The 23,821-nt window shown below is 46.9% G+C and overlaps 2 protein-coding genes across 3 annotated transcripts in view; both read left to right on the top strand.

Annotated features, from left to right (window-relative positions):
- EXOC3 (exocyst complex component 3) overlaps positions 1-7,062 on the top strand; it is a 33,853-nt gene extending 26,791 nt beyond the window's left edge. Inside the window, exons 10-13 of the mRNA XM_077304627.1 lie at positions 732-854; positions 2,639-2,800; positions 5,013-5,140; positions 6,356-7,062. Of these exons, the coding sequence (XP_077160742.1) occupies positions 732-854; positions 2,639-2,800; positions 5,013-5,140; positions 6,356-6,527 (585 nt within the window). The 3' untranslated portion in view covers positions 6,528-7,062. The remainder of the gene's footprint in view (positions 1-731; positions 855-2,638; positions 2,801-5,012; positions 5,141-6,355) is intronic.
- A 1,308-nt stretch (positions 7,063-8,370) lies between these two features.
- On the top strand, positions 8,371-17,654 carry PDCD6 (programmed cell death 6). 2 transcript variants are annotated; one of them, XM_077304642.1, is made up of 6 exons: positions 8,371-8,571; positions 8,665-8,726; positions 14,383-14,427; positions 14,780-14,938; positions 16,132-16,241; positions 16,829-17,654. In XM_077304642.1, exons 1-6 carry the CDS (start codon positions 8,519-8,521, stop codon positions 16,925-16,927), a joined length of 528 nt encoding a protein of 175 aa, XP_077160757.1. In that variant the 5' UTR covers positions 8,371-8,518; the 3' UTR covers positions 16,928-17,654. The 2 variants fall into 2 exon arrangements, with proteins under 2 accessions (XP_077160757.1, XP_077160756.1); XM_077304641.1 differs by having other exon boundaries at positions 8,404-8,571; positions 14,780-14,932.
- The last annotated feature ends 6,167 nt before the right edge of the window (positions 17,655-23,821 follow it).

The following is a 23,821-nucleotide window of genomic DNA, read 5'->3' as shown; positions in this document are numbered from 1 at the left end:
TGAGTTTTTGTGGGGCCGAATTGCACACCCCTAGCCACTACCTCTTCTTTTGAATTCCAGATAGACCCAGATAATGGCACACCACAAACAGAGAGTGAGCACACTACAGAAAAGATGCCAGCAGGTGCCGGCCCCTGACGCCTCAAGCAAAAAAGACAAGAAGACAAAATGGCACATTATGAGGAAAGGCTGTGTTTAAAAAAAAGAAGTAGTAGGGCCACTAGGTAATTTAACGCCCCCCCCCTCCAAAAAAAAAAGAAATATGGGTTGCAAACATCCATCATTACCTGGATATGAACAAAATCCATCCCAGATATTCCCCCAAAATGGCAAGCCTGTAAGGATTTGGCTTGAAGGTGAGCCAGTCCACTGGGCCTGCTGCAACAGGAACTCCCCAGCAAGGCTGCCATCACAGGAAGACTCTGTGTCTCACTCTTGTTTGCCTCCCCTCAGCTAGCAGGACATGGAGCAGAGCCTTTTGTGCCCATCCAACCACTTGGGGTGAAGCAAGGAGGGGTGTCCAAATACACACAAAACGGGGTTGTTTCATGCATGCTCAGGCATTTTAGTCCCAAGATTTTCACTGAAGCCAGTGGCTTCTCAGCATACAAGAAGCCACACTTTCCCAGAATAATTGTGATTATCCAAGTAAAGTTCTGAGGAACATAGGGAGAGACATAAACAGAGATACTTCTGAATGATGCTGTCCCTTGTTTTTTTGTCTTTTCCAGCCGCATCTTAATGAGCTGATGACAAGGAAGTGGCTGGCAGGATCCAATGCGGTGGATACCATCTGTGTAACAGTAGAGGATTATTTCCACGACTTTGCCAGAATAAAGAAGCCCTATAAAAAGGTAGTTGCAGAACTTGATTTGGAATATTGAGTGCCATCCTGTGCTGAGTGTGGGCAAGGATCCGGGAGACCCCTGCTTGAAGCCCCTCTCGGCCATGGAAGCTTACTGACATGAAGCAGGGGTTGCTGGGGAGGAGGTAGTTGTGACTTTCCTGTGTTGTGCTGCGGTTGGACCTGGAGGAAACTTTTGGATCCAGCTTTGTGTTTCTATGTCACTAGTAGACATTTTGTCTTATCTTCAACTAGTGTTAAAAAGTAAAGGTAAAGGTATCCCTTGTGCAAGCACCGAGTCATGTCTGACCCTTAGGGTGACGCCCTCTAGCGTTTTCATGGCAGACTCAATACGGGGTGGTTTGCCAGTGCCTTCCCCAGTCATTACCGTTTACCCCCCAGCAAGCTGGGTACTCATTTCACCGACCTCGGAAGGATGGAAGGCTGAGTCAACCTTGAGCCGGCTGCTGCATTTGAACTTTCAGCCTCGTGGACATCACTTCAGACAGCATTTCTGCTGGGTTGGTGTGGCCGAAGCACTGGAAGGCGACTGAGACCCCAACTATTTCTACATGGCTTGACAAATTAGCGGACTCACTAACATAGTTAATAAGAAACCACCGGAAGAATATGACGAACAATGGAGCCATTACCTGGACTTTCTCAGGAAAGACAGCAGTAACTGTTAGGTTAGGGTTAATAGGTGATGGGAATGGACTACATATTTCTTGAGATAATATCAGACTATACTATGTATGGTATACATGTATAGATTATGTATAGACCATGTATTAATAATTACTTACTAGCTGGTCCCTTTTTTTCCTTTTTAGCTTTCTGTAAACACTCTTGTGAGTGTTTAGAGCCTCTTGTGGCGCAGAGTGGTAAGGCAGCCGTCTGAAAGCTTTGCCCATGAGGCTGGGAGTTCAATCCCAGCAGCCGGCTCAAGGTTGACTCAGCCTTCCATCCTTCCGAGGTCGGTGAAATGAATACCCAGCTTGCTGGGGGGTAAACGGTAATGACTGGGGAAGGCACTGGCAAACCACCCTGTATTAAGTCTGCCATGAAAACGCTAGAGGGCGTCACCCCAAGGGTCAGACATGACTCAGTGCTTGCACAGGGGATACCTTTACCTTTACCTTTTAAACACTCTATATAATAAATAATAAAACTTCAAAAAAAAAAGAAAAGACAGCATTTCTGCTGCTTACCAGTTAGTGTGACAGGCAATTACAGATTTCAGAACAGCGGATTCAGGATGTGAACATTTTTTCTTCTGGAATTGCAGCTAAATAGTGCTATTGTTTTCTTTTAATTTCTTTCTTTTATTATTGAAATTTTCTTTATTTATTCCCCACTTTGCTCCCCCGGAGCCTCTTGTGGCGCAGGGTGGTAAGGCAGCAGAAATGCTGTCTGAAGCTGTCTCCCCTTGAGGCTGGGAGTTCGATCCCAGCAGCCAGCTCAAGGTTGATTCAGCCTTCCATCCTTCCGAGGTCGGTAAAATGAGGACCCAGCTTGGTGGGGGGTAAATGGTAATGACTGGGGAGGGCAATGGGAAGGCCACCCTGTACCGAGTCTGCCAAGAAGATGCTAGAGGGCGTCACCCCAAGGGTCGGACATGACCCGGTGCTTGCACAGGGGATACCTTTACCTTTACCTTTGCTCCCCCAATGAGGACACAAAGCCGCTTATCTCATTCTCCTGTTCTACCCTTGGAGACAGGCATGCTGGTTAACTGGGATTCTAACACAGGATTACAATTCACAGGATAATCTGAACTTTTCTTCTTATCAGAAAATGACCATTGAGTGCCACCGTAGGGTTGTGGTGGAGTATATCAAGGCTATTATGTCCAAGCGAATAACTTTCAAGAACGGAGAAGAAAGACGGGAAGGTGCAGACAGAATGAACAAAGAAGCAGAACAATTCAGATTTCTTTTTAAGAAGCTGGCTGCCGTAAGTATTAGAAAACAGAAATGCCAAAACAGAGGCCACAGTAGAAGTAATTTCAATTGTAATTTATTTATTTATAAATAAATACATTGATAATTTGATTTATATACCGCCCCTCTCAGACTTGCCATCTTGGGGCAGTGCATCACAGTCAATTCACAATTAATAACACAATGGCATGATAAAATTGATATGAAGTTAAAAATATAATTAAAACAGTTATCTGCGCTAGAGTTAAAAGAAGCTATCAGCACTGGTATAGAATCATAGAGTTGGAAGGGGCCATACAGGCCATCTAGTCCAACCCTCTGCTCAACGCAGGATCAGCCCTGAGCATCCTAAAGCATCCAAGAAAAGTGTGTATCCAACCTTTGCTTGAAGACTGCCAGTGAGGGGGAGCTCACCACCCCCTTAGGCAGCCTATTCCACTGCTGAACTACTCTGACTGTGAATTTTTTTCCCTGATATCTAGCCTATATCGTTGTACTTGAAGTTTAAACTGGGGGTCCTCAACCCCTGGTCTGTGGCCATACTGGGCCGCCAGTGGCTGCGCCTGCCTCCCCCCTCGCAGCTCACGGCCTGTCTAGCTGCTCGCTGCGAGGGGGGGAAGAGGCAGGCGCAGCAGCCGGCACGCCAGGGACGCAAAAGCGCACGCACGGAGCTGCCGCACATGGGCGTTTTTGCTCCCTGCTGGCAAAAATGCACATGCGTGGCAACTCTGCGCATGTGCGTTAGCGCCACCTGGTGGCGAAAACGAGCCTCGCGTTTACGCGCAGCTGCCGCGCGTGCGCGGCACCCGGACCGCCAGCTCTCCCCTACCCGCAGAGGCAGTCCTTGACCACAAGAAGGTTGGGAACCGCTGGTTTAAACCCATTACTGCGCATCCTTTCCTCTGCAGCCAATGGAAACAGCATCTTGCCCTCCTCCAAGTGACAACCTTTCAAATACTTAAAAAGGGCTATCATGTCCCCTCTCAACCTCCTTTTCTCCAGGCTGAACATTCCCAAGTCCCTCAACCTATCTTCATAGGGCTTGGTCCCTTGGCCCCAGATCATCTTCGTCGCTCTCCTCTGTACCCTTTCAATTTTATCTACGTCCTTCTTGAAGTGAGGCCTCCAGAACTGCACACAGTAATCAGTATAAATCATTGCTGGCACAGTATAATTGACATTTTAAGGACCAGACTACTCACGGGTGCTCTGAAATATATACTTTCTCTTGTAAAAAAAATACAGCCATGGATGCTGCAGAATCTTGCAAAAACCTGGTATCTGGGATTGTTTGCTGGTATCTGTTGATCTGCCTCCAGGAATTCAGAAGCAATTGGAGCTAGTAGGAAGAAATCAGTAATTAGACATTCAGATTATAAAGTATTTTTCCCCACAAGGAGTCTCTCAAGTCAGTCCTCACTATTAAAAACTAAGAACTATTGATAGTCCAAATGTTATTAGACATTTTGTCATAAATTGGTTAATCCCACACTACGTCTATTTGCACAGGATTGCTAAAGGAACCTGGAATGGTTTTGACAAAAGCCGATCAAACGCTGTGGTTGTAATCCAGCACAGAGTTCAATGTAGCTACTGAAATGAGGGACTTCGGCCATCTTGCGCTTTTCTCTAGGCTTTACAGCTGACCATGCATTTTTAACAAGAATTTTTGCGATCACTTGCATATCATTATCCATTGTTGTTCCTCTGTATATTTATGAAACAGCCTAGGGGGTGGGATGTGTCTGGCTGTCCAAGTTAGAATAGGGCCAATCAGGGTATAGCCAGCTTTGCCCTGATTGGCCCTGCCCCTGCAGCTCCCGCCCTCCATCCCTAGACTCTAGCCTCTTTGCTCTCAGACACCTCAGTGCCTGGAGCCAGCAGCAGGTAAGGAGAGAGGCCCTGGGCAAAGGGTCATGGTGGAGGGCTTGCTAACGAGAGCCTCTTGGCCTGCTAGGCTGGGCCTGCTCACAAGGGCCTCCCGGCTTGCTGACTGCCTGCTAAGGAGCTCTGTTCCAGCCCTGCTAACGAGCTGCCCAGCCCCCACCCGCCCCACTTGATCTGGCTGCGAGCTGCATCCCAAAGCTACCTTAAGCTGCCTGGCCAGGGGAGGGGGCTCTTTCAAGGCCCGTTCTTAGGAATGGGCTTTGAAGCTAGTATTAAATATAATGTTGCCATTAGATGATAACTAAAAGGATGATAACTTCATAATGTTTAAATAATAGGGCTCTGGGGAGGACACAGAAGAACTTTGTAGTGTGATCAAAGGCATCGCAGAGGTCTTCAAGTTGACTGATCCTTCACTTCTTTACTTAGAGGTCTCAACTTTAGTTAGCAGACACCCAGATATGAGGTAAAAGGATTTTGTTCTGACAGTTTTCATAAGACTATCTTGATGTGCTGTTTTATGTCACTACTACATATTCGATAGTGCTGTTGTTTGATTGGTCCTTGGAACAGGATTTCCCAAAATGCATTGCTTTGGGATAGGACTACGTGTCTTTGTTTCCTTTGGGGAAATTTGCCAGAAATAATCATTTGGTGGGAGGGGCTTTTGGTGACTGCTTGAAGAAATGTTTTGGGACAGAACCTATTTTGCACCAGTGCTTCTCTACTTGTAAAGGTGCCTGAAAGCTGCCTTGGAGCAACTGAGGAAATCCCCATCAATGGATCACAGATAGGGACATGCGTTCGCCTGATTCGAGCTGAAAAAATATAAAAAATATTCTTTCAGCCAGGTATAGGGTTAGCATATAAATTCGATGAATAATATAAAAATAGAGCAAATAAAAGATGGCTTTCAGAAAGCAAATATGATGGCTGGATCCTATGAACCCCATTTCTCTCCCCTCATCTCTTGCAGAGGATTTTGACGGTCTTCTAGCACCCCAATTATGGAAACGTATACAGATTTACCAAAAAGAAAAAGGACTTATTGGGGAGGGGAATAAATGATTTATATGGGTATGGCTGGAACCCATTCCTGTCTCCATTATTAAAATAATATAATTTCCTTTCCCATCTCACCCAATTGCTTTGAAAATGGATGGGGTTCCACAGACGTTCCAGAAAGATATACCTCTAATATTTAAAAATTATATCTCCACCCCTTGGGGAGAGATGACAGAAGGTGTTGCATGTGATGGGAACAGGTGAAAAGAAGCTGATGGTGCTGCATGTAGGTCAGGCAGCTGTCTGGAGGTATGAATGTATCTGAATTCAGAACTGTGGAAACAGCATAGAGATGGAGACTAAAAGAACTTGATGTGTTCAGCTGACTCAGAGTAACTGCAGGTCAATTTGATGGTTATACTGTACAGCAGTATCTTAGCTGGTTGTTAGTGGGCAGGGTTCTCAAAGCAAAATAGTAGTGCAGAAGAGCTCAGAAGCCCAGTTTTGCAGTGTGCTGAAGACTGCAGACTTTTAAGTACTGACATGTTGAGTGTTATGGGGGGGGGGGACAACAACCTACAGAAGAGAGGCAACTATCTCAGTCGCAAACTACCAATTGTTTGGTTTCATTCCACGAACCAGTCTGGTTGCAACACTATATCTCTTTGCTTGGCAGGGATGACCATATTGCAGCTTTGCTGACCATGAGAGGAGACGCCAGCAGAGAGATGAAGCAGACCATCATTGAAACTCTGGACAAAGGCCCAAGTCAGCAGAATCCAAACTACGTGCCAATTTTTAAAGAAATTACCGTTCCAACACTAACAGTGCCAAAGCTTCTTAAATAATTGCAATGGGTTTTAATGTAATACCATTTTGGAGGTGGAGTTTGTTTCTGCCAGTCATTTGTAGCCTAATTCAGCCATGCACTTAGAACACAAGTGCTTCTTACTCGCCTGTGTGTTTGCTTCCCCCCCCCCCCCCGTCTAAACATAGCAATTGTTGCGAGGTTCAGGGATAGCCGTGTTGGCCATTTGAAGAATAAGAAATATTCTGAAGGCCAGACTGGTTTGTAAGGGCACCTAGGATTAATGAACATTTTCACCATCAGCAATAGACTTTCTCATAATTATTTATCTTGAATTTAGTGTATGTAACTAGATGATCATGACTGTGGTTTAGAAATTTTAATTTGGAAATATTTATGTAGTCAGCATGGATGAATTTCCTACTAGGTGAATAAACTGGGGGGAGGGGCGGAAATCAGCTTGACAATTTAAAGGCTACATCCCTGGTTTGGGGGTTATCCCCTCTCCAGTTCTCTCTTAATTCTAAGAAGAAATGTGCACAAGAGATTGCCAAATAAATAAGTGGTGGCACTGATGCTGGGCCTTGAGATGTGTGCCAGGAAAGGAGGGAGGGGATGCATCTCACCAATATTGCTCCAAAGAGAAGCAGATCCTAATGCATTACGAATGAAATATATGGCTGAAGAAGATGGAGGCTGAAGCCCAAGGATCCATGGCTGGAATTGGGTTATGACAGGGTACCCTAAGGCAGGGGTAGTCAACCTGTGGTCCTCCAGATGTCCGTGGACTACAATTCCCAGGAGCCCCTGCCAGCATTTGCTCTTGGGAATTGTAGTCCACAGACATCTGGAGGACCACAGGTTTGACTACCCCTGCCCTAAGGAACAAACATTAAAAATCTCCCAAACCCTCTTCTCTTGACAAATGACAGACATTTCACCTTTCATGAGGGCTGCCTATAGCAACCTCCAATTCCAGACATTAAAACAGAATCAGGTGGGTAGCTATCTTGGTCTGAGGCCACAGAATGAAGTTTTAGGCTAGTGCCACCTATAAGACACACAAAGCTTACATCTGGGTATCAGCTGTTGCGTATCTGAAGAAAGGTACATGCACCAGAACTGACTTTGCAGGTCTCCAAGATGCCCCTGGACTCAAACTTTGCTCTATAAAAACCGAAGTGAGCCGTGATTCGCAGTAGCCCATCCCTTGCCCGAAACGTCACCAATAGGGTTACCAGATTCAGGTGGGAAACACCAGGGTAATTGGGGGTGGGGCCCAGGGAGGACAGGGGCCTCAGGGCAATCCTTTTCCGGCAGGGGAGCTCAGCTCTGTAGTCTGGAGATGGGCTGTGATTCCAAGGGTTCCCCAAGGAGGCCGGCATCCCTTTGAGTTAATCTCTAAGGTGCCTCTGGATTCTTGCACCTTTATGTGGCCATTAAAACAGCACCAGAATGAAGATGCGACTGCTTAATCCGATTTCTAATTGTCCAAGCCGAACAAATCATGTTTTTTTCTATTTGGGTAGAAAAAACTTAAACATTATCAAATATAGAAAGCCTAATTTAAAAAGTGTTTCCAGAACATGGACTCCTTCCAGAATTCATTTAGATTTTTTTTTGGGGGGTGGGGGGATGCTCTTTGTCGCGCAATTTAAGAGCAGCAGCAGCGGCGGCGGCGGCGCAGACTTCGCCTGGCGCTCCCCCTGAAGACGCCCGGATCCCAACGGCCTGGAGGGCGCGAGGCGGTTGAACCGCTGCTTGGCTCAGCTGAGCGAAGGGGGCGGGGCGGCTGCGCTTTCGGGCTCCCTCGGGGCCGAGGCCTGGACCACGTGACCCGCGCGGAAGCCGACGGAGCCGCGACCTCCGGGCTAGTGGGCGGGGCCTCTGGCGTTCCCCGGCCCCCGTGCGAGGCGGCGCCCAATCAGGGCCGAGTCACGCGCTCGGCGTCGTGACGTCCCGGCAGGCTGCGTCGCGGCCTTCCTGCCTTCCCGCCTGGGCTCGGCGCCGCTGACGGGGACTCGGGCGGCCATGGCAGCGATGGGGATGCCGGACCCCAGCTACTTGTGGGGGGTCTTCCAAAGGTGAGGCGAGGCAGGCGGGCGGCAGGGGCCCGGGGGGGGGGGCGCGCGGGCCGTCCCCATAGCAACGGGTCTCTCTCTCTCCCCCCCCCCCAGGGTGGACAAGGACCGCAGCGGAGTCATCTCGGACGCCGAACTCCAGCAGGCCCTCTCCAACGGTGAGCAGGGAGGGGCAGCATCGGAAGCCCCCCCAACCCCCCCCCCGGTCTACGTCTACGTTGCCCCCATGGCTGCTGCTAGGTGGGAGCATCCCACTTCTCCCATCCCCCCCCCCCATACATAAGGGGAAATTTGGATTTTGGTGTGGTGGTGAGGAGTGCGGATTTCTGATCTGGCGAGCCGGGTTTGATTCTGCACTCCCCCACATGCAGCCAGCTGGGAGACCTTGGGATCCTCACGGCACTGATAAAACTGTTCTGACCAAGTAGTGATATCAGGGCTCTCTCAGCCTCACCCACCCCACAGGGTGTCTGTTGTGGGGAGAGGAAAGGGAAGGTGACTGTAAGCTGCTTTGAGATTCCTTCGGGTAGGGAAAAGCGGCATATAAGAACCAACTCTCCTTCTTCAGTAATCTCAGGGCTCTCTCAGCCTCACCCTCCCCACAGGGTGTCTGTTGTGGGGAAAGGGAAGGGAAGGCGATTGGGAGCTGCTTTGAGCCTCCTTTGGTTAGAGAAAAGCGGCATATAAGAACCAACTCTTCTTCTTCTTCTTCAGTAATCTCAGGGCTCTCTCAGCCCCACCCACCCCACAGGGTGTCTGTTGTGGGGAGAGGGAAGGGGAGGCGATTGGGAGCTGCTTTGAGCCTCCTTCGGGTAGAGAAAAGTAGCATATAAGAACCAACTCTTCTTCTTCTTTAGTAATATGATTAGGTTCCCCATGATGTTCGGATGGATAAATTGAAGGACTGCAATCTGGATTTTCAGATAATCAGGTGGATAGGGAATTGGTTAGAGAACCGCACTCAAAGAGTTGTTGTCAATGATGTTTCATCAGACTGGAGGCACTGGTCAGACCACACCTGGAGTACTGTGTGCAGTTCTGGAGGCCTCACTTCAAGAAGGATGTAGATAAAATTGAAAGGGTACAGAGGAGAGCGACGAAGATGATCTGGGGCCAAGGGACCAAGCCCTATGAAGATAGGTTGAGGGACTTGGGAATGTTCAGCCTGGAGAAAAGGAGGTTGAGAGGGTACATGATAGCCCTCTTTAAGTATTTGAAAGGTTGTCACTTGGAGGAGGGCAGGATGCTGTTCCCGTTGGCTGCAGAGGAAAGGACATGTAGTAATGGGTTTAAACTACAAGTACAACTATATAGGCTAGATATCAGGAAAAAAATTCATAGTCTGAGTAGTTCAGCACTGGAATAGGTTGCCTAAGGAGGTGGTGAGCTCCCCTTCACTTGCAGTCTTCAAACAAATGTTGGATACACACTTTTCTTGGATGCTTTAGGACAGTGGTCCCCAACCTGCGGGCTGCAGCCCGGTGCCGGGCCGCGAAGGCCATGGCGTCGGGCCGCGGCTACCTCTCCCCGCAGTAAAAAACTTCCCAGGCCCCAAGCTTGCGGCCCGGGAAGCTTCTTACTGCGGGAGGGCGGGGAGAGGGAATCAGGACCGGCCGCGCCCATGTGGGCGTGGGCCGCGGGTGCGGCCGATGCGCGGGCCGCGCCCCGATGCCCTGCCGGTCCCCAACCTCAGAAAGGTTGGGGACCACTGCTTTAGGATGCTCTGGGCTGATCCTGCGTTGAGCAGGGGGTTGGACTAGATGGCCTGTGTGGCCCTTTCTAACTCTATGATTCTATAATCTCAGGGCTCTCTCAGCCTCACCCACCTCACAGGGTGTCTGTTGTGGGGAGAGGAAAGGGAAGGCGACTGTAAGCCGCTTTGAGCCTCCTTCGGGTAGAGAAAAGTGGCATCTAAGAACCAACTCTTCTTCTTCAGTAATCTCAGGGCTCTCTCAGCCTCCCCTCCCTCACAGGGGTCTGTTGTGGGAAGAGGAAAGGGAAGGCGACTGTAAGCCGCTTTGAGCCTCCTTCGGGTAGAGAAAAGCGGCATATAAGAAGCAACTCTTCTTCAAAGGATAGGGCACATCCGGTCACTCTAGTTAGTTACCATCACCCACAATACGAAAATGACACCCTTGTATCTGTACACACAACTGTGCCTAGCATGGCTGCAGGCACAAGAAAGAGGAATGAGCCAAGGGCTGTACCCCCTAGGTTTTGGAAGACTTACAGGTGTGGGATGAGCTTCCCTGGGGGTTTAGTTGTTGAAGCAAGCAGGTACTCCAGGATAGGGGTTTTGTGATAAATGGACCCTGCATTTTAGAAGTGTTTGCTATTTAAATAATTCCTGCACAAATGCTATTGCAAGTTGGGTATGAGAGAGAGAGTACTCCTCTAAATTCATACCCTTAAACCCTTGCTCAGCTGATTACGGTAAAGGTATACTGAGCCTTGATCTATAGTTAGGATGAGGGGTCAAAAGGGAAGCCAAAGTCCTTTGAACCCATCACAAGGAAATAACAGTTTTGTAATGCTGGGGGATGATTCACTTTGAATTGTGAAGAGCAGTAAAACCATCTAAATAAATAGGCTTCCTGGTTCTATCTAACTTCCAGCTCTGTCATTGCCCAGTGTGGTTAACGTGACTCCACATGCTTGTTTGCTGTACCAACAAATGTTTGGTGTGTTGCCACAATACTGTAGTATAGTTCAGGCCAGGCAGTAACATAATGAGATGCTGGCCTCCCTTCTCAAAACATCCCCCCACAGGAACCCCTCCAAACCCTGATCAATCTCTGTAGCGAAACAAATCATAGTTAATATTTATTTTTACTGTTATTTACTGTTATTATTTATCAGGGGAAGAGACACTTAACGCATGGTGGTGTGACTGACAGAGGTGCATTAATATTTTTTACTTCTTGCAACAGCCCATCTAAGTATGTTGAGGGAAATTAGTAATAGTGCAAAGTTCTGCTGCTAGTGATGAGCCATGAGGACTGATGGGAGATAGTTAAGGGAAGCTGAAGGAGGCCTTGAAAAGCTGTTAAACCAGCTAACTTTAGCTGGCAACGGAATATGAACTACAAGAATCACATATGTGAGTAATTACATCACCCCTACTTTGAGTCTCAGTTCAAGTGTTTTCCAATTTGTGGGCTTTACTACCTAGGAGATGCTGCTGACAGCTGTGTGGTGTGAGTAGAAAGTGTTGCGTTCTGAAGAGCCAAATCTCAGACTTCATTATCATCTGTGGCCAGCTTGTCTCCCCCCCCCCCCATTTTCAAGGTGTCATTTTTGCTTGATGTAGGTTTTCCTTGCATTTCTTATTTCTTTCATGAGTGTTATATTTCTGTTGTTATTTGGTGAAGTTTTCAGCTTTAATGACAGAGACACAAAGTCCTTTTTACTGGTTGGTTAGAAACAACAGGAGCAAAGAGGTTGGGCTCCGAATGAGCAGTTGACAGCTGACTTGGTAGGTATTTCGCCACCTTTGCTTCCAAAAGCCATTGTGAGCAGTAGGCGCACAACAGACCTCTGTACTGAGTCCTCGGCTTTGCACTGGGACAGTCTTGTTCCGAAGAGGAGCTCCTGCATGGAAAGTTGTGCTCATTCCCCCCATTTACCCACAAAGACTGCCTTGTTCTGATGGAACCCACCCAGACTGATGCTGCCAAATTGAACATTGGTGGACTGTGGTATTCTGGGAGAGGAGAGTTTCACTAAGATAGTAAAGTTCGCTTTTTATGGGAGGATGCTCACCGTCTGATTTTCTGTACCTGGCCTTCATCTCAAAAATAGCTTACGTGTTTGGACTGGAATTTAAAATAAAGCAAGGACCTGCATAACATTATGGGTCATCTTTGCTTGTCCTGGGATAGCTGAGATGGGGGATGGTTTTCACCTTTAAAACCCTTGGGAATTAAAGAAGCCTGTTGGGATTGCCTCCGCAGATACTGCTCTCTGCCTCCCGAGGCCTGTTTCTATCTCTGCAGCCAGACTTGGGAACTAAAGGGGAACTTTGGGAGCTACTGCAGTTACACTCTGGCCCCCCATGGATGGCTGCAAAGGACAGAGTGATGAGAGTCATGGGGAGAAGAAAATCTCCTATCTCTGTTGGGGGGGGAGCTGATTGAGTAAAGACTTAAAAAGCTTGCCACCTAGCTAACAAAACTAGAACTGCATCTGTGCTGAGGGGGGAAATTGTTTGTTTTACAGAAGTTGCTATGCCATGCTTTTAAAGTGCATTTTGGTATTTCTTCAACACTTTGATTACATAAAGCATGAATTAACTCAGCCTATGTTTACTTAATATAGTGAGCATGATGCTTTCAGATCCCATCATGTGAGTCTTCGGTGTCTTCTGATTATTTCCACTGTGATCAACTCTGATTCAAAATAGGCCAGGCTGTGCGGAGTGGTATATGCACATCTAGTTAGCACCGCAGAAATACTGATGCCTACAATTACATTATATCGTATGAAGCTCAGCAGAATGATACTGTGCAACACAATTTTTGGATGACTGCTATAACCCACAAATGCAGACATAAGAGAGCCCATGTAAACTTCATACACGTTTCTGAATGGGGGTTACATTAAAATCAAGCCATTGGGCTGGATGCTGCCAGATCTTTTGTTGGTAAAAAAGGAAGGAGGCATCTTCTTTGAGAACCCAAAAAGGCTATGCTGATGATCATCATGTGACCCTCGTGAATAGAAGCTATGTGGGTTGCAGGCTGTAGCAGGGAGAGGTCTTGGGCAAGACAGCAAGGGGAAAGCTGCCTGAAGCCAGCCTGTTCTCCCTCATCTGAAAGGATTGCAAGTGCCACCCAACCAATACAATAAACCAAATGAAAATAATTGTGTGTTCTTGCACTGCTTGATATTTTAAAATGACGTATTATATTTTAAAATTATTATTTTGCACACTGTTATTTACCTCATTGAAAGGTTGAGTGAAATAGGGTTTGAATGCAGTATTTGAAATTTTCAGAATTGTACGGTGCCATCCAGTCACTGCTTTCTTATGGGGATCTCTCGTGGGCTTTCCAAGACTGTCAGTGGTGGTTTGCCATTAGGCCGCCCCCTGCCATCCCTCAAGGGCCTCCCATCCAAGTAATAGCCAGGTCCGACCCTGCTTGCTGCCTGAGATCTGAGACTGTGAGGCTCACCTTGGCTAGCCAAGTCCGGGCTTGAAGGACTTTTGGACTTATTTCCCTAAACAGGGAGTGGTTCAGACATTCTGCCACCAGAGCTTCTTGGAATTCTTTCTGGAATAAGGAAGTTCTTGTGCCTGACGTGGGAAGGGTGGTTGTGCGTCTCAGAAGAGGTTTGTAGGGAAAACATTTTGGTTTCCTGTGCTTCTATCATAGTTTATTTCACTAATAGCATTTCCTGTAGCATTAGTCAGATAAAATTCTGATCCAGAATAATGGATTTAAAATCCATTTAAAAATAGGAAATAATGTGTTCAGTTGTTCAGAGAAAACTCTGCTACCTCTCCTTATAGCTCTTTAATATATCTGTGCACAACATAGGATATTGCAATTTGGAAGGAAAAATAAAATCTCCCGGCTTTTACAGTAGGTTTCTTACAGTGAGATTTGACTTCTCTTGTATGGTGCCCTCAAGTCACAGCTGCCTTCTCCTGCCCTCTCATGGGATTTCCAAGGCCAGAGACAGTCCGTGGTGGTTTGCCATAGTCTGCCTTGTGCTACAGCCTTGAGGGCAGTCAAGGATCCCATTGTGAATGTTTAAAAAAATATTTTCTGCAATGTTCAAAAAATTTTCTTTGCTTCCTTCTTATCTAAGGAACTTGGACTCCATTTAACCCAGCAACAGTCAGATCTATCTTATGTAAGTAGTTAATCAGACTATTTATACTTTTGTTTCATACTACAGAATATTTTTGTATATTTAAGGTCAGAGCTTTGGCCCCCTTTGCACCAGCTAGTCTTCAGGTTAGCACTCTCTCGGCATGGCGTGTATTTTGCCCGATAGGGCCTGAAGTGTGAGGGTTGAGCACTTCAAGGTATCCAAATTCTGCTTTGGATTCCTCAAAAACATGGATCACCAAGATTTGTGGGTACAAGACCAGATCTTCTGGAACTATTTACCCACTGGTAGATACCCTTCTTGCTTTTCTTAGATTTGTAAGGCAAAGGAAACAAACCTGTACACATTAATACTTGGATTTTGTTTGTTTCAGCTATGTTTGACAGAGAAAACAAAGGCGGTGTGAACTTCAACGAATTCACTGGCGTCTGGAAGTACATATCAGACTGGCAGAATGTATTTCGCACGTATGATAGAGACAATTCTGGAATGATTGACAAACATGAACTAAAGCAAGCACTAACAGGTTTTGGTAATTTATTTGCAATTATAGTTGCCTGTGTATCGCAGTCCTGTATAGAGGTGTGCCATATCACACACTGAAATATTCAGTGGTAAAAAATGGGAAATTGTCCAGTTGTCTGTTTTTGTGGTATGTAACAGTCTCAGAATGTTATCTGGTGGGCCATATTTTTCGAAAAGCATTCTCCGCTGCCCCAAACTTGAGACTATTACTATGTTCCTTCCTTCCTAGTGTTTAAAGGTAAAGGTATCCCCTGTGCAAGCACCGGGTCATGCCTGACTCTTGGGGTGACGCCCTCTAGCGTTTTCTTGGCAGACTCAATACGGGGTGGTTTGCCAGTGCCTTCCCCAGTCATGACCGTTTACCCCCCAGCAAGCAAGTTGGGTACTCATTTTACCGACCTTGGAAGGATGGAAGGCTAAGTCAACCTTGAGCCGGCTGCTGGGATCGAACTCCCAATCTCATGGACAGCGCTTTCAGACAGCATGTCTGCTGCCTTACCACTCTGCGTCACAAGAGGCTCTTTTCCTAGTGTTTTTGCTGAGACTCAGGTGGATTACAATGTAAGGCAAAGCAGTCAGGTGGAATGGATGAGGACTAAGATTCCAAAATTAGAAAAGTGCAAAAAAATAGAATTACAAAAGCAGCAACAATGCAGGAGGGTAAAGGCTACCAATATTGGATGAGACTAAAATCCTGTTTCTATCTCATTCCCCTCAGTTTAATTTCAAGTTCAGTTGTAACTTTTTTGTGTAGAACTGGCTGTATAAAATGTCCATTCTCTCAACTCAAAATGTGAACCAGCTAGACATTACTGATTGGAGGGGAAAATACTGCATTCCTGTGCAGACTGACAACAGTCTAAGAAAGTCAGTGATCTTGTACTCTTGCATTCTAGAGTAGTCCTGCAGCTAAGCTCGTTACCCAATAAACACTTATGCCCCATTCCATGGGCCAAGGATGCCTGGGCACTGACGTTTTGAAGAGAATGGTTCCTTTGCATTAACCCACCGAACACTAAGAAGGCTGCACATTCATAAGCAGTCATAGCAATTAGGATACATGTAATTTATCATTTCCTTAATTGTGATTTAATATGTATGGCTGTCTTATTTCCTAATAAACTAATATTAGCATACATGGCTCACGCAAACTTAAACTGCGTTACCTAAGTAGATTCATCATTCCATTTTTCTTTCAAGGTTATCGATTGTCTGACCAATTCTATGACCTCCTTATTCAGAAGTTTGACAGGCAAAGGAGAGGACAAGTGGCGTTTGATGATTTTATTCAGTGCTGTGTTGTCCTGCAGGTAAATAAGATATTAAATCAATTCAGGAGGAGCCAGTTCACTACACCAAATCAAATAAATTTATCTTATGAGTCAGTGATGCTATATTTACAAATTTTGAAAAAGCAAAACATTTTTGCCCAAAGCAGCATGTTATGAAGCCTTAGCTGTCCAAGACTGACTACCAACACCTTAACCATTCTCATAATAGTCCTCTGTTTTTAGTACTGTACAAAATATTTGACTCCATTTCTGTAGATCTATTAGGGTTTCTGGGCCACGTGAGTGGTATCAATTCTCACTTCTGAAAGGTATGTGTTCTGAAGTATGACAGCTGCATTTCACAACAGTGTTAAAGTGACAAAGAGTTGCTGTTTTTCAAGTTTCTGGGCTTGGATGTAGAGATGCAGCAAGATCTGAAGGTGATAGGAGAAAAGCACCTTGCAAGTAAAAGGGATGGGGGAGCTCTGGGAGCTGCAAAAGTTTCAGAACTGCCTAAGTGGGTTATGAATAGTAACACCTCACCAGCCCTAGTCTCGTGAATTCCATTTGAAGATCTGATTCAGGTGTAGCTGGTAGAACTAAGCAGTAATGTCTTTTGTTTTCAGAAATGGACAGAAGTCTTCAGACGCTACGATACTGATCAGGATGGCTGGATCCAAGTGTCCTACGAACAGTACCTTTCTATGATATTTAGCATTGTATGACTGCAAGTATGGTCTCAAGGACATGGACTTGATTTTGCCAATTTCATTATGTACCAAGCATTAAAAAGGAGGCTAATTTATCGTTCTTAAATGTTGTATCAGGACGGGTCAAAAATATGTTTCCTAATAACCTTTTTTTTAAAATTCATATTACAGCCATAACTGTAGCTATAAAATTTCAGCACTATCATGTTAAATGTTTTTGAAAATGTGCATGAAGTCTCAATGCCAAACTAATAGTGCTCAAACTCGCACGTGCCTTTTTTAACAGAGCATTAAAACCGATCTGTCTAGAATTATGTCTTGTGTTCATGGGAAGCATGTCTTTAAATGGAGGTGGGGGAGGTAGTGCAATGCTCTTGGGAAGTATTATAGCTTGGGTTCAGCTATGGCAAGTTGTATCCCTTTCAGTAATACTGTGTATGTATAGCTCCCTCATACAGGAGCAGGTAGTTGCAACACATGCACACTGAGAGAAGGTGATTTGGGTTAGTTCTAGGGCTTCACTGTATTCAAAGCAATAGTATAAAGGTATGTGGACTGCCAAGTATGCTACTATTTGGCACTTTACCTAGACAAATGGGACCTTCCTGCAAGGTGGAAGTGCCAATTTCCTCAAAAGTGGTCTGAGATCAAAAATCTTTCATTTTGTGCTTTAAAATATACCTGAGTATGCTTTACTTCTGCAAAGCCACAGAAGACAAACAATAAAGACTTCCATATTCTTCTTTATGGTCTGTGTGTTGTTGTTAGGTGAGAAGTTGTGTCCAACCCACTGTGACCCCATGAACAATGATCCTCCAAGCCTTCCTGTCCTCTACCATTGCTTGAAGTCCATTTAAGTTTGCACCGACAGCTTCAGTGACTCCATCCAGCCACCTCATTCTCTGTCGTCCCCTTTTGCCCTCAATCGGTCCCAGCATTAGGCTCTTCTCCATGGAGTCCTTCCTTCTCATGAGGTGGCCAAAGTATTTCAGTTTCATCATCAGGATCTGGCCTTCTAAGGAGCAGGCAGGGCTGATCTCCTCTAGGACTGACCGGTTTGTTCGCCTTGCAGTCCAAGGGACTCGCAAGAGTCTTCTCTAGCACCAGACTTCAAAAGCCTCAATTCTTTGACACTCAGGGCCATTCCGCACCAGGATCTATGTAGCAAATTGGTTGCGGAACGAAAAAACACCATTTTAAATAGTGGAATTCGTTGTGATGCATACCTGCCTTTGTAGTGGAATCCAGTTGCGTTTTTATAGTTTCTCACAGGTTTCCGGTCTCGGGAAAAATCGCTACCCAGGAAGTGATATTTACCGAGCTTTGTCCCGCCCCTGGCTGTCAATAAAACGAGCAGCCAATGGCTGGCCGTTATCATGCTCCCGTAAAGCCCCTTTCCCTTTAAGGCAGGATTAAAAAAAATAAACATGTTGCAACGAATCTGCGTTGATTCGTTGCAACAGAGAGACCAATCTAGCTAGCAGACGGTGTTTGAGCTGCCGTTTCATCGCCGCCACACTCCACCCAAGTGAGAAACCCCCCCTCCCGCACGGGCGCGATTCTCGGCCAAAAATAAAGGGAAAAATAAAGGGAAAATAAACTAGCAAACGGGGCTGTGTGGTGCTTGGTGCTTGGTGAGTTAAAACAGCTCTGGAGAGGGACTGCAGCCGGGGAAGCCTCACTGGGTAAATGAAGGCTAGCCGGTGCGTTGATCTCCGCTCGCTCCGAGAAAAAAAAATTGTGATCACTTCGCCGGAAGATCAGAGGAGAGAGCCAGGGGGAGGGACTTTGCAAAAACCTCAACAATGGTAACGCACAGAACTTTCCCGCTAGTGTTGCAGATTGGTTGCAAGAGTGTAGCGCTTTCCAGAGGGTGAATCCACTTTTTGGGATTTCCCTGAAAACGCTACAATGAAGCTCTTTTTGTGGATCGGTTTCAGGAGTGTGGCAGATTGTCTATGACGTTGTGCATAACAGCAAATTAGTAGTGATTTGAATTTGCAAACATTGTGCAATTTTGAATGAGTGCAGAATTATCCTCCGGCTTCCTTATGGTCCAACTTTCATAGCCATACATTGAAACTGGGAAGACCACAGCCTTGACTAGATGCTCTTTAGTTGGCAGGGTGATGTCTCTGCTTTTTAGGATGCTGTCTAGATTGGCCATAGCTTTCCTGCCACCCCTTTGCCTTCACAGAATCAGCCTCCCCATAAGATGGCTATCTAGCCTCTGTTTTAAAATGTCCAAAGATGGAGAACCTACCACATCCTGAGGAAACCTGTTACACTGAGAAACCACTTTAATTCTCAGGAACTTCTTCTAGTTGTTGGGATGGAATTTCTTTTGAATTAATGTCATCCCATTTGTTCTGGTCTGTCCCTCTCGGGCAAGAGAGAACAATTCTGCTCCATTCTCTATATGGCACACTTTTATGGCACATACTTGCCAGGAATTGAGAGGGCCGGATGCCATCTTAGTTTTCTTGATGTTGAGTTTAAAGCCAAGTTTTGGACTTCACCCGCATCAAAAGGCTCTTTAGTTCCTCTTCGCTTTCTGCCATCAGAGTGGTATCATCTGCATATCTGAAGTTGTTGATATTTCTCCCTGCAATCTTGATCCCAATTTGAGACTCCTCTAATCCCGCTTTTCTCATGATGTGCTCCGCATACAAGTTATATAGGCAAGGTGACAGTATATAGCATTGCCAAACTCCTTTCTCAATTTTGAACCAATCAGTGATTCCATGCCGGTTCTCACTGTTGCTTCTTGACCTCCATATAGGTTTCTCAAGAGATGCTCTGGTATTCCCATCTCTTTAAGAACTTGCCACAATTTGTTGTGCTCCACCCAATCACAGGCTTTATCATAGTAAATGAAGCAGAAGTAGATGTTTTTCTGGAACTCCCTAGCTTTCTCCAGGATCCAGCATATCTTGGCAATTTGATCTCTAGTTCCTCTGCCTCTTCGAAATCCTGCCTGTACTTCTGCAAGTTGAACGTCTGGTGTTGTCCATGTGTAGAGTTGTCTCTTGGGTTGTTGGAAAAGAGTGTTTGCTATGACCATTGTATTCTCTTGACAAAATTCTACCAGCCTGTGCCCTGCTTAATCTTGTACTCCAAACTTGCCTGTTATCCTGGTAATCTTTAGGCTTCCTACTTAAGCATTCCAATCCCCCATGATGATAAGCACATCATTTTTTGGCGTTGCTTCTAGAAGGTGTTGTAGGGCTTCACAGAACTGGTCAACATCCTATTCAGCAGCAGTGGTTGGGGCATAGACAGCAGCAGTGGTTGGGGCATTAATGTGATGTTGAATGGTTTGCCTTGGATTCAAAATGAGATCATTCTGTCATTTTGGGGATTGTATCCCAAGACTGCTTTTCATACTATTTTATTGATTATGAAGGCTACTCCATTTTTTCTGAGATGTACGGTCTGTGTAGAGGTGCTTATGAGTGGGATTCTGTATCTTTGCAAAGCCTGGTTAATAATCTTCTCAATTTCTTTGTAGTCAAAGACCAAAGATAAAACATTCTCACAGAAAGGTTAACATACAGGAGTAACATCAATAACCTTCTGAATAATGCTGTAAGCAATTTTGGAGTTTGGCTTCAACAACTAAAAGGATCTAAGAGTCTTAATAGACTATACAGGAGTCAACAGTGTAACTTGGTGGCTAAAAACGCAAATGGGATTTTGGGCTGTATCAAACAGAGTATCGTGTCCAGATCATGCGAGGTGCTGGTACCACTATATTCTGCTCTGGTTTGGCCTCACTTGGAGTACTATGTTCAGTTTTGGGCACCCCAGTTGAAGAGGGATGTGGACAAACTGGAGTGTGTCCAGAGGAGGGCAACAAAGATGGTGAGGAGTTTGGAGACCAAGATGTATGAAGAAACGTTAGGGGACCTTGGTCTGTTTAGCCTGGAAAGTAGACAACTGAGAGGGAATTAGATAACCAAATATTTAAAAGGCTGCCATATAGAGGATGGAGCAGAGTTGTTCTCTCTTGCCCCAGACAGACAGACCAGAACCAATGGGATGAAATTAATTCAAAAGAAATTCCTGACATGGTTTCTCAGTGGAAAACAGGGTTGCACTTACTTGTAACTGTTGTTCATCGAGTGGTGTTCTGTTATTTCACACATGGGTATCTGCGGAATCGCAGGCCTGCCACGGAGAGGAACTAGAGAGTTTATCTAAAGAAAAACACTCCCAGGAGTGCCGACCCGCACTCCTGTGACAGTCTGAGATTTTTCCAGGCCAAAGTCACATGATGTATGACGGGTCAGCACTCCTCCCTCAGTTTTCCTCAATTCCTGCCAGATATGTGTAAAGATATACGGTATGCCCACAGTGGGGTCGGAGGGAGGGTTGTGTGAATGCACAGAACACCACTTGATGAACAAGAATTACAGGTAAGTGCAACCTTGTTTTCATCTTCGTGCTCTCTGTGCATTCCCACATGGGAGATTAGCAATATCAGGCACCTTGGAGGTGGGTGTGGGTATACCTTACTTGAATAATAACTGAAGAACTGCTCTTCCCACAGCAGCATCCTTGTGATCCAGAACATCCATTGATTACTGACTGATGAACGTCAATGCTGAGGACCATGTCGCTGCTCTGCAGATATCTCTTAATGACAACCCTGCTGAGAAGGCCGTTGAAGCTGCTACAGATCTGGTGGAGTGTGCAGTGACCCGCAAGGGGCAACCTATCCCAGATTTTTATATGCCTACCTGATTGCAGAGACTAGCCAACGGGAGAGAGACTGAGAAGAGGCCTTCTTCCTTTTATTACAGCCTTTAAAACAAATAGATTCCTATCTTGTCGGAATGGGGACACCCTATCCAAATAAAATAAGAATACTCTTTGAACACCTAATGTGTGCAATGCTTTGTGTCTGAAGTCAGATTCTGGAAAAAAACTGGTAGCGTTATGAACTGGCCCAGATGAAACTTAGACGCTCCCTTAGGTAAGAAACAAAGGGAAGGTCGCAAAACAACTTTATTGGGAGAAAAATGAAGGAAGGGAAGATCACAGGACCATGCCGACAACTCTCCAACCCTACGTGCAGATGTAACTGCAACCAGAAATAAAATCTTATAAGAAACCAGGGAAACATCCACTGTTGCCATCGGTTCAAAAGGCTTGCCCATGAGTCTAGCAAGAAAACAGGGTTGCACTTACCTGTAACTGTTGTTCATCGAGTGGTGTTTTGTGCAGTCCCACATGGGTTCTGCGAAGATCGCAGGCCTGCTTCGGAGAAATAACTAGCCAGCTTAAAGCTCAAAACACTCCCAGGAGTGCTAGCCCCTCCCTTCACAGGCTGACTTTCCCGCCCAAAGTCACGTGATGTGGGAGGAGCTAGCAATCTTCCCTCAGTCCTAACCCCTTGCCGCTGGAAACCATTTCCAATCAATACGTAGCGGCCCAGTGGGGATGGAGGGAGGGTTGTGTGACTGCACATAACAGCACTCGATGAACAACAGTTACAGGTAAGTGCAACCCTGTTTTCATCTTCGTGGGTTCTGTGCAGTCCCACATGGGAGATTAACAAGATCACTCACCGTGGAGCTATGTGTCGTGGTTCGGTCCTTGGTGGCTTGGGAACGGGACCGAACCCCGCCATCAGAGGCGCCCGCGATCACGGAGGTAGGGCATGGTGATCATAGGCAAGCCGGCAGCTGGGCGCCCCACCCGATCGTTGAGGTGGCAATGGCCGCTAAAGAACCTCAATGTCCCCCTCCACCTTTTGACAAGGGCCCGGAGATGGCCCTTTGTTCCAGGAAAATGGGCCATCAGGAACCCCGGAAAACCTCGCATATGTGCATGAGTCATGATTGTATCAGCATGTTCCCTCCGCAAGTACTGGGTGGGGCAATACAGCCTAAGGAGGTGGGTTTTGTATAAAAGGGAGCTTCCACCTGGAGTTCGGTGGAAGCTCTTACTCCATACCAGCGGACTCCACGTTGCTGAAATAAAGCTTGTTCCTGTTGTATCGTTCACCAGGCCTGGCGTGACGTTTTCTTCAAAGGGGCACCCTGTTTTTTCAGTTAGCAAGCGGGTTCCCGACATCGTAAGAGCTTCCCACCGAACTCCAGGGTCGGCATCGCATCCGAGCGCTTATCGGGACGGATCCAGAGATGGCGTTTTCAAGCAACGGGGCGGTCTCGACCCCCACGAACCCCGGGAACATGAGTTTAATGTCCCCGGGAGATTTCCTCCGAAAATCGGGGGGCCAGGAGCAGCTGTCCGGGACCCCGAGACCCTCGGCAGCGGCGGCCAAGGGAAGGCGCCGGGCCATGGGTTTCCCAAGCACGGCGGGGAGCGCGCCGAGGTCTGGGGGGTGGGCCCCAACCTGGGACACCCAGCTGAGGCAGGCGCTTCGCCCGGTAGGACCTGAGGAATCCCTAGAGGACCTGCGGCGGGCCATGGCGGACTTGGCCAGGCGCTTGCAGGCAGCTGAAGCCCGTGAGCAAGCTCGGGCCGGGCCCGGGGGGACTGGTAATACAACGGCAGAGGGGATCGCGTCGAGTGAGGACGTCTCCAGCGACGAGGACGAGCCCGGTACTGGTGAGCGGGCCCCGGACCCCGACCCGGAGCAGTTTTCAGTCCCGAGTAGGCGAGACGGCCAGCGGAGAGGCGAGATAGCAGAGGATCTCGGGGGAGCGGGGGAGCCGACGGGGCGGCGAGAGCCGGACCAACGCAGGAGCGACGTGCAAGGCAGGGAGCGGCACGGCGTCGTTGGGCAAGTTGGTAGCCGGTGGAGCGGAGCAGGACGAGACGGCGGACGCCGAGAATCCCGGATCCGGAGGGGGTCGGACTACTCTCCAAAACGTTCCCCCCCAGAGCTTAAGGCGCGTTTCGACGGGACGCCGGACGACCTCCCGCAGTTCCTCCTCC

Source organism: Paroedura picta, chromosome 11 (assembly GCF_049243985.1).
Source record: "Paroedura picta isolate Pp20150507F chromosome 11, Ppicta_v3.0, whole genome shotgun sequence".
Classification (NCBI taxonomy): Eukaryota; Metazoa; Chordata; class Lepidosauria; order Squamata; family Gekkonidae; genus Paroedura; species Paroedura picta.
This window is presented reverse-complemented; position numbering and strand designations above follow the sequence as displayed.

Excerpts from the sequence above, each read along its gene's own strand:
- PDCD6 (XM_077304642.1), top strand. The coding sequence starts at position 8,519 with ATGGCAGCGATGGGGATGCCGGACCCCAGCTACTTGTGGGGGGTCTTC. Across the intron at positions 8,572-8,664 it reads TTGTGGGGGGTCTTCCAAAG|GGTGGACAAGGACCGCAGCG; the intron begins GTGAGGCGAGGC and ends CCCCCCCCCCAG. Across the intron at positions 16,242-16,828 it reads AGTGCTGTGTTGTCCTGCAG|AAATGGACAGAAGTCTTCAG; the intron begins GTAAATAAGATA and ends TTTTGTTTTCAG.